The 10,337-nt window shown below is 44.5% G+C and overlaps 1 protein-coding gene across 1 annotated transcript in view; it reads right to left on the bottom strand.

Moving 5' to 3' along the window:
* The window catches only part of LOC144600746 (uncharacterized), a 36,661-nt gene extending 28,630 nt beyond the window's left edge, over window positions 1-8,031 (bottom strand). The window contains exons 1-4 of the mRNA XM_078412667.1: window positions 7,918-8,031; window positions 6,873-7,056; window positions 4,742-4,816; window positions 89-196 (exon numbers count right to left, since the gene is read on the bottom strand). Of these exons, the coding sequence (XP_078268793.1) occupies window positions 89-196; window positions 4,742-4,816; window positions 6,873-7,056; window positions 7,918-8,031 (481 nt within the window). The remainder of the gene's footprint in view (window positions 1-88; window positions 197-4,741; window positions 4,817-6,872; window positions 7,057-7,917) is intronic.
* Between the last annotated feature and the right edge of the window lie 2,306 nt (window positions 8,032-10,337).

Genomic DNA, 10,337 nt, shown 5'->3' with positions numbered 1-10,337 from the left:
TGTTAATAAGCCAGGAGGACCTGCACTCTTAGACTGATGAACCTCACAATCCCTGAATCAACAGATTTGCAAAACAATCAGTGTTTACCTTTTGTTGATTCTTTCATTGGATTTTGAACCACTTCCACTTCTTCTTCTTCTTCCTCTTCTTCTTCTTCTCCTACTACTTCTTCTTCAGGCATTGCCAGGTACAACACTGAATATTGCACAAACAGATCAGTTAATTAAAATCATCTTGGAAATAATTTGTTTTTAATCACAAATGTATCTGGGTTTCAAATGAACTAAAATCAGGTCTAGAAAAATTTAATGAAATATTCATTGTGGACAAGAAGAGGGGTGTATAATTTAACACATTTGGCTTGCTTCTAATTCTCCCCTCCATTTCAGGTGACCTCTTCTTTCCCCGTTCCCCTTCTGTTCAAACTCCTTTCCCCAGCTCCTTATTCTCAGTTCTCCTTCCATATCCTCTTCTCACTTCGTCCCTTGTCTACTCTTTCCACTGCAATCACTAAGATCTGGGCTCCATATTGCTCACCCCTTTATATGTCTTCCCAGCCTGTCTCACCTCCGCAAGTTGAGTAACCCAGCAAGGAAGCACATTGGCCAAGTTACCGGACTAGTGTATGGACACTAGTCCTGGATTGAACTGGATTCAGAAGCTGAATTCATACCTCACTATGACAGTTGGGGATTTAAATATAAGTACATGGACACCAATGATTTTCCGGCAACCTTTGTTCCAGAGCATTGCCGTATTATCCATTTTGCAGGACCAACCATGGTCACGGCCTTGAGGGGTCGAGGTACCCGCCTGCAGCGTCGGCCGTGCAAGTCAGCTTTGGGAACATATCTGCCAGCTTCGGCTTCTGGAACATTGGCTTAATTCCAGAACCCTGGCCGCAGCCGGCAAATTTGACCCATCGATTGACACCGAAGTCCAGATGAGGTCAAGATCGGTCGCCGCATCTGGCCCAGGCGCCACATTTTTGGGTGGTCTTCCAGGGGGGATTTCAAGTGTGCTCAAAATCCAATGAAAGAATCAACACAAGGTAAACTCCGATTTCAAGTGTGCTCTGGTAATTTTGTCAGGGTTAAAGGGGTGATGAGTTGCCAGAAAGTTGGTGTGGACGTGTACCGGTACTCCTCAGCTTACGACAGGGTTCCTTTCCGAGAAACCCATTAGAAAACAAAAGTATTGTAAGTCAAAATGCATTTAATACACGTAATCATGTGGCTGGAAGCGTGCAGCGGCTCGCTACGGGTCGCTACCGTTTGCACCACGCAAAGTCGAACTATCTCAAGTCTAAACATCGTAAGCCGGGGAGCACCTGTAATTAAATTCTGGAAATAAAAGCTGTTAGGCCTGCTCATGTCACTCAGGGAAGGAAATCCATTATTCTTACCTAGCCTGGTCTACATTTGACTCCAGACCCATCTTTGTAGTTTATACTTTTCTATCTCCTTATTTAGGGATAAGAGGTGAACTAAAGTTCGAGCAATATCCTATTTCCCTAATCAAAAGAATTTACAACTTCACATTCCAAGTAGCAATAAAAACAACAACAAAAATGGGTGAATTAAAAACTTTTACACTTTCTGAATCAGCTGGTCAGTAAAAAGGTGATGAGCTGGATGTTTTCTTGTTTAAGATTCATGTGTTGCCTCTTCAGTCAAAACCGTTTCAGGATGTGCAAATATAATGCTGATTGGGCATTCTACGTATCAGGCATGCAAACTCACCTGCTTTTAAAATGACTGCCATAAATATTCTGTTAGTCCCAACTTCCCATCTGAAATTGCACTGAATCTTCACTTAGACAGGCTCCATCAATGGCAAGCTCTGCCAACAATTACCTGCATCTTCAGTGGAACTTAGCTTGGCATTTAAAGCTTAAATAGCCTCTGAAAGAGCTAGCAGTTCACTCAAACATACCATAACTGCAACAGCAATACAGAAAAAGGATGCTTGCTGCTGGCAACCCAGGAACGAAATTCAGCCAAAGTTGCTTCCAGTGCAGTTAATCTTGTATAGACCACGGGGGTTTATATTAGGAAGGACCAGTCAGCCAAACATAGTTTCCCTTGTAAACAATGTGCCAGACCTCTCAGCACAATCCTGACTCTTCAGGTGGGTCTCTGTCAGTGCCTCCCACATCCCAAAGTGTGCTGGTGGGTTAATTGGCTGATGTACATTACTCCTCACTGTCGGTAAGTGGCTAAAAGGGTCAAAGGGAAGCTGAGGGAACCTACAAGAGATTAGGTTGCGGGCGGATGGAGCCGATGAGACTGGTCTGCTGTGGTCTGGCCAAATGGCTTGCTTCCTAGTTATTAGGAGAATCCATAGCAGGCATGGCAGCACAATGGTACAGCAGCAGAGTTGCTGCATCACAGTGCCAGAGACACGGGTTCAATCTTCACTATGGGTGCTCTCTGTACAGAGTTTGTATGTTCTCCCCGTGACCTGTTTTGGTTTTCTCTGGGTGCTCTGGTTTCCTCCCACACTCCAAAGAAGTATAGGTTTGTAGGTTAATTGGCTTGGTAAAAATTGCCTCAAGAGTGTGTTAGTGTTAGTGTGCGGGGATCGCTGGTTGGTGCTGACTCGGTGGGCCCCAAGGACCTGTTTTTGAGCTGTATCTCTGAACTAAACTAACAGGTGTATTAGATCAATGGCAACAAACATGAAGTGTCTGAAGAAGGGTCTTGACCCGAAACATCAACTATTCCTTTTCTTGAGATGCTGCCTGACCTGCTGAGTTACTCCAGCTTTTTATGTCTATCTTCGGTTTAAACCAGCATCTGCAGTTCCTTCCTACACTGCACATGTATGTGTGTGTGTATATATATATATGCACATGTTGTATATAAAGACTTCAGTAAAGCATTCGACAGGGTGCCCAGAACACCAACGTCTTATACAACTGCAACAAGACATCCCAACTTCTATACTTAATACTCTGGCTGATGAAGGTCAATGTGCCAAAAGCCTTTTTGACCACCCGATCTACCTGCGACTCCATCTTCAGGGAGCTTTGCAACTGCATTCCTAGATCCGTTTGCTCTACAAAACTACCCAGAGCCCTACCATTCACTGTGTAGGTCCTGCCCATGTTAGACTTCCCAAAATGCAACACTCATTTTTCTGCATTATATTCCATCAAACCATTCCTCAGCCCACTTGGCCAGTTGATATACATCCTGCTGCAATTTTTCACAACTATCTTCACTATCTGCAAAACCACCCACTTTGTATCATCTGCAAACTTGCTAATCTCGCCATGTATATTCTCATCCAAATCATTGAAATATATGACAAACAGTAACAGGCCCAGCACCGAACCCTGAGGCACACCACTAGTCACAGGCCTCCAGTCCGAGATGCAACCTTCCACCATCACCCTCTGCTTCCTTCAATTAAGCCAATTTTCCATCCATTCAGCTATCTCTCTTTGGATCCCATGCAATCTAACCTTCCAGAGCAGCCTACCATGAGGAACCTTGTCGAATGCTTTACTGAAGTCCTTATATACAACATTTGCAGCTCTGCCCTCATCGACCTTTTTGGACATGTCTTCAAAAAACCCAATCAGATTTGTAAGATATGACCTCCTATGTACAAAGTCATGCTGACTATCCCTAATCAGCCCTTGTCCATCTAAATGCCTATATATCCTATCCCTCAGAATACCCTCTGGTAACCTTCCAAATTCAGATGTTAGGCTCACTGGCCTATAGTTCCCAGCATTTTCCCTGCAGCCCTTCTTGAATAAAGGCACCACATTTGTCATCCTCCAGTCTTCTGGTACCTCTCCTGTGTTTCTATGACTCGTAGATTTTAATCAGGGCTTCCGCAATTTCCTCTCTGGTTTCCCACAATGTCCTCAGATATATATGATCAGGGCCTGGAGATTTGTCTACCTTCATACACAATAGTACCTTCAGCACCTCTTCAACCATAACACTGCTCTCAAAACACTTCCATTGACTGCCCCAAGTTCCTCCGTCCTCCTGTCTTTCTCCTCGGTAAATACAGAGGAGAAATACTAATTGAATACAGAGGAGAAATACTCATTAATGGACAGGTTTATAGGTTCATTGGCTTTTGTAAAATTGTAATTTGTCCTTAGTGTGTCCTTGGTGGGCCTAAAGACATGCTGCATCTCTAAAGTCTAATGCGAAGGGAAATGTGTCTGTTGGGATGGAGACAAAAGGAACCGCAGGTGCTGGAATCTTGAGCAAAACACAAAGTGTTGGTGGAACTCAGTGGGTCAGGCTGCATCTGAAGTGGAAATGGATAGGCATGATTTCCGGTCAGGACCCTTCTTCAGAATGACTAGAAATGGGGGAGAGATCTGAAAAAGATAGGTGGGAGTGAGACAAAACCTAGCAAGTGATAGATGGATACAGATGATGGAGATTGATTGGGAAGTGGGTGGAATAAGTGATAAAGGCCAGAGGTGAAAAAAGAGACAAAAGGTGTCACATAAGGAGAGGAGTGCAATGTAAAGTCGGAGGGAGTGATGTGTTGGTAGGATTAGGTTTATAAGGATCAGTGGGGCTATGTTGACCCCTTCATAGCCAGTTATCCTAAGAAACATGTTCTGTGTTGTAGACTTAATACAAACCTTAAAGCAGAATTTTCATCCAACATAACAAATGACAGAGAATGATTCAAAAGCAGCAAATCTGTCACTTTTAAAAATCTCTTGTCAGGTGAGAATAATTTTATCTCGATACATACCAGGTATTGTTTCGGTTGTCTTCTCAATATATTTAATTTTATACTTTGTCTTTTCTGAGGTTTGAATCTCCAAATCTGCACAGACACGACAAAAGAAAATTAACAAAATCTTCTTCAGTTGTAATAAACAACCAAGAATTACAAGCAATGTGCACTGAAGCCGATTTAATTAAAATGTAGCTCATATGAAGAATGATCAATTCGTCTGCAGATTCTGTCCAACTTCTTAAAAAACAACTGAGGGATTGGGCAGAAAAGGCTAACTGGTACTGCGACAGGATGGACTGGTGCAGGTTTTGAACAAGAGTATGGACATTCTTCTCCTCTCCTGTGGCTGGGATATCTGACAAAGGACATATTGCAGAAGCAGGGACACTGTCCCTTGTGCATGTTTATACTGAAAAATAAATACATTGAAAATCAACAAATCTAGTTGATGGAAGTATGAAATAACAACAGAAAACACTGTACTCAGTGGGAATGGTGACCCTCCTCTTCGATCTAAATACTTAACGTTTCTCCAGATGCCACCTGACCTTCTGAGCAGCATTTAAAATTTTTTTTTTTAATGATGTCACCACAAGAGTTTAGATAATAAGACCTTCTCAATAGGGCTACATATATTTCCCAACATCACAATAACACACACATCTCTTTTCCTGCATAAAGTACAAAGTGCTTCAGGAACAGCTTCATCCCTAGGGCCATAGCTGCTATGAACCGGTCCTGCTGAGCCGGATGGTCACATCGCAGTGAACCGGCACAGAAGTTGCACTTTATTCTGTTTTAAAACTGTTACAATTTGTTTCATTGGGTTGTTTAAATTAATACTGACTAGCTAATTAATTTATTGCATCGTATGGGAGGCGCATTCCCAATTTCGTTGTACCCCTCCCTGTACAATGACAATAAAGATATATTGTAATTGTATTGTATTGTAAAGGAGCTCAACGGCAGCATCTGTGGAAGGAGTGGACAGATGACATTTCGGCTGGGGACCCTTCTTTAGTCTGATAGAAGAGATAAAAGCTGGAAAGGAGAGGCTGGGGCATTACAAAGCCTGGGCAGTGATAGGTTAATACAGGCCTGCAGATGTGGGGGGGGGGGGGGGGGGGGTGGAGGTGATTGGCAGATGGGTGGAGTAAGTGACAAAGTCTAGAGGTGGAAAGGAGATAAAAGAGTGTCAGGTGAGAGAAGAGGATGTGAAATCTAAAGCCAGAGGGAGGGATATGTAGATGTGACTCTAAAACTGGAGGCATAGGCTTTAGGTGACAGGGGGGAGAAAAGGGACATGATGAGGGATAGGATGAGGTGTATATGGATGGGTGGGAGTAAGTTAACCCCTCCCTAGCCAGTTATCCAAATGACTTGTTCTTTGTTGTCGACTTAACACAACGTTTAAAGCATACTTTTTATCCAAGATAACAAATGATGAAAATTGAATCTAAGGCATCAAATTGGTCTCTTTTTTTGCTTCTTATCAGGAAAGTATCATTTGATCTTAGTACATACCAGATTCAGTTGTGGTTGGCTTCTCCGGGCGATATACAATTTTATGCTTTGCCATTCCAAGGCTACAAACCCCAAATCTGCAAGGATATGACCAAAACAACTCAATTAACCAAATCTTTAGATTTAGATTTCTTCTGTTGTAATAAATAAACTAAGAATTACAAGTGACGTGTGCTGAAGCAGATATGTTGATTAAAAAGTAGCTCGTACTCAGAAAGATCAAATTGTCTGTAATGTCCGTTTAACTGTTTTAAAACAACTGAGGGATTGGGCAATAAAAGGTTAAATGGTACTGTGAAGAGATGCACTGGTGCAGGTCTGGAACAAGAGAATGGACATCCTTCTCCTCTGCTGTGGCTGGCATATCTGACGAGGATATTACAGAAGCACATAACTTAAGCAGGAAGCCTGACCCTTGTGCATGTTCGTATCGTAAGAAAAGAAATGAACTGAAAATCAAAAAATCTGCCGTTGTTCGGAGTATGAAGTGACTGAAAATCCTACACTCAGCCGGAATAGTGGCCCTTCCCCTTCAATCTAAATAGTTAACACCTTCTTCATCTCATCAAAAACTATCATAGGGGTGAGAATAGTTTCCCACACACAGACCAATGCTAACCATCCTGAATCAGTCCATGCCTATCCAAATGCTGCTGGATCTTGTCCATAAGAATCCCCTCCAAAACCTTCCTCACCACTAACGTCAGCCTCACTGCCCTGTGGTTCCTTAACTTGTCCTTGCTGCCCTTATTAAATAACAGTACAACATTAGCCTCCTTCCTAGCCACCTTCCAGAACTTCATCTGTGGTTAAAGATGCAGCAAATATCTGTGTGAGTCGTCTCCCCCCCCCCCCCCCCCCCCCCCCCCCCCCCCCGCCCGCCCAGCTTCCAGAAGGTCCAAAAATGCACTTGGCCAAGCTCTGGAGATTTATCGGCCATAATTTGCTTTAAAACCACCAATACTTCCTCTTTGTTAATTGGTATATGATCCGATGTGGCATTTAAGAGGGTTTTAGATAGGCATATGGACATGCAGGGAATGGAGGGATACAGATCACATGCAGAAAGTGGAGATTAGTTTAATTTGGCATCATGTTTGGCACAGACATTGTGGGCTGCAGGGCCTGTTCCTGTGCTGTACTGTTCTATGTTCTATCTAAGCCATATGCCTCAATTCTTCAGCTTCCATGATCATCTTACCATTAAAAACAGATGTATAACAGTATATATAACAAAACTTTATTGTCATTCGGTATAAATACCGAACGAAATTTCAGCAGTCACAAGACACAGCAAAAAAGAAAAGAACACAGGACACACAACCCCAACACAAACATCCATCACAGTGACTCCAAACACCCCCTCACTGTGATGGAGGCAACAAAACTTCCCCTCTCTTCCCCCCGCACCCACGGACAGACAGCTCGACCCCTACCGAGGCAACCGACACGCACAGCCCCCGCAAGGGGATGGAAGGCCCCGCGGCCGAGCCGCCCCGGGCACTGAAACGTCCCGCGGCCGCACCGGGCGATGTTAAGTCCACCGAAACGTCCCGGTTCTTTTAATTTCGCCCCTATCTCGTGCGGTTCTACACAATGACGGCCATGCAGATCTTTACGGGGACCTGTTGTCTTCTCTAGCCACCATTTTATTCTTAATTTGCCTTGTGGAATCTCTTGGGATTTTCCATTGCTTTGCCTGCTAGCTCCATTTCATGCCCTTTTTTTTGCTCTCCTGATTGCTTTCTGAAGTGCATTCCTACACTTGGATCTGACATCGTAGAGTGTGACTGTGAGGAAGAAGGCCCTTTGGCCCAACTTGCCCACACCAACCGATAAGTCCATTCTACACTAGTCCTACCTGCCTGCATTTAATCCATATATATCTCTAAAGCTGTCCTATTCATGTACGTCTAATTGTTTCTTAAACATTGTGATAGTACCTGCTTCAACGACCTCATTTGGCAGTTTGTTCCATACACCCACCACCCTTTGTGTAAACAAGCTATTCCATCAGGCCCCATTAAATCTTTTCTCACTCACCTTAAACCTTTGGTTATTGAGTCCTCTACTCTGGGCAAGAGACTCTGTGTGTATGCCTCCTTTCTCCTGAATAGAGCCTCAACATCTCTTACTAACTTGCCAGCCTTGCCCTTCACCCTATTGGGAACATGCGATCACCTTTGATTGCATGTACCTTTGCGATCACGTTTTTGGAAGCCTCCCACTGCCCAGCTGTCCCCTTACCTTCAAACCTCCCAATCAACTTATGCAGGTTTCCACCAAATGTCTCCAAAAACCGGCTTTACCCCAATTTAGGACCTTAACTTGTAGGCCAACTGGATTCTTCTCCATAACTACTTTGAAACTAATAGAATTATGTTCATCAATCCCAAAGTCCTCCCCCACTGACACTTCTGTCACTTGCCCCAATCAATTCCCTCAGAAGAGGTCCAGTGTGCCCTCTCTATGAATGTCCTTTAGATATTGATTTAGGAAGCTTTCTTGGACTTAGCATCTTAACAAATTCTATCTCATCCAACCCCTTTACACTATGTGAGACCCAGTCAATACTAGGTAAGTTGGAATCTCCCACTAATCTATCTATATACTAAAGCTCTTGTTTGTTTGTTTGTTTGTTTGTTCTTGAACTACAGCCAAAACAGGCAAGATTGTGCGACAATTTAGGCACACCTTACTCACCGTCGTCCCTTTGGTGCTAATGGAAGAAGTTTCATTAGAATCGTTCATTAGAAGTTATATTTTTAAAGTTATTCACATTTTAAAGTTTAAATCTACCTCCTAGGGAGGGAGGGGGAGGATAAGGGGGGTTGAGGGGGATGGAGTGGGGGAAGGGGGGAGGGGGAAGGGGGAGGGGAGGAGGGAGGAGGAGGAGGGAGGAGGAGGGAGGGGGAGGGAGAGGTGGGAGGGGGGGAGGTGGTGGAGGGAGGGGGTGGAGGGAGGGTGCGGAGCGGGTGAGGGGAGGGGGAAGGGGAGGGGGAAGGGAGAAGAGGGGGGAGGGGGAAGGGGGGGAGGGGGAGGAGGGAGAAGGAGGAGGGAGGAGGAGGGAGGGGGAGGGAGAGGTGGGAGGGGGGGAGGTGGTGGAGGGAGGGGGTGGAGGGAGGGTGCGGAGTGGGTGAGGGGGGCGGGTGAGGGGAGGGGGGAAGGGGGTAGGGGAGGGGGGAAGGGGGTAGGGGAGGGGGGAAGGGGAAGGGGGGAAGGGGGAGGGGAAGGAGGGGGGAGGGGGGAGGGGGGAGGAGAGGGTGCTACACCAATGCAGGAGAGGTTTGGGCCCAACGGGTCCACTTGGTCTATTACTACCCTAATATGCACCAGATGCGAAATGGAACAATTAAATTCTTACATGCTGCAGCTTTAGAGGCACATTAGATGCAACAACAATAAAAATACAATATTATTAATTATTCAAAATAAACTAGACCATGATAATGCAAAAAACTGATCAAGAAATTACATTGAATTCTGAAGAAATTTCACCTTTCATTCCTGAAAACACATCATTATTTGAGATTTTTAACCTGGTTCTACACTCCATGGGCAGGGTAAAAATCCTGACTTGCATTTAGTCCTTTGAGCTCTCTCAGAATGTTATGCATTTTATGCATTTCAGGCTGCCTCTCATTCTTCTCAACTTCAGAGAACAGGAGCCTGTCCTAATCAATCTCTCAAATAAAAAGCCCTCCATCTGAGGAACAAACATAGAACAGTCCAGTACTGGAATAAGCCCGTCGGCCCACCATGTTTGTGCCGACCAGGGTTCTATTTTAAACAAATGCACTCTGCCTTCAGGTAGTCCATATCCCTCCATTCTCTGCCTGTACATGTGCCTGTCTAATTGCTTCTTAAATGTTGCCTCTACCTTCAATATATGGGCCAAATACAGGCAGAATTTAAACTTTAAATCTACCTCCTAGGGAGGGAGGGGGAGCATGCCGATGGGGCACCTTGGTTGGCATGGGCAATTTGAGCTGAAGGACCCGTTTCCATGCTCTATAACTCTATGACATCTCTTGACAGTGCATTCCAGGCATTCACCACTCTGTGTAAAATATTTTGCCCGGGA

Source organism: Rhinoraja longicauda, chromosome 15, assembly GCF_053455715.1.
Source record: "Rhinoraja longicauda isolate Sanriku21f chromosome 15, sRhiLon1.1, whole genome shotgun sequence".
Taxonomy (NCBI): domain Eukaryota; kingdom Metazoa; phylum Chordata; class Chondrichthyes; order Rajiformes; family Arhynchobatidae; genus Rhinoraja; species Rhinoraja longicauda.
The sequence above is the reverse complement of the archived record's forward strand: the minus strand, read 5'-3'. Positions and strand labels throughout refer to the sequence as shown.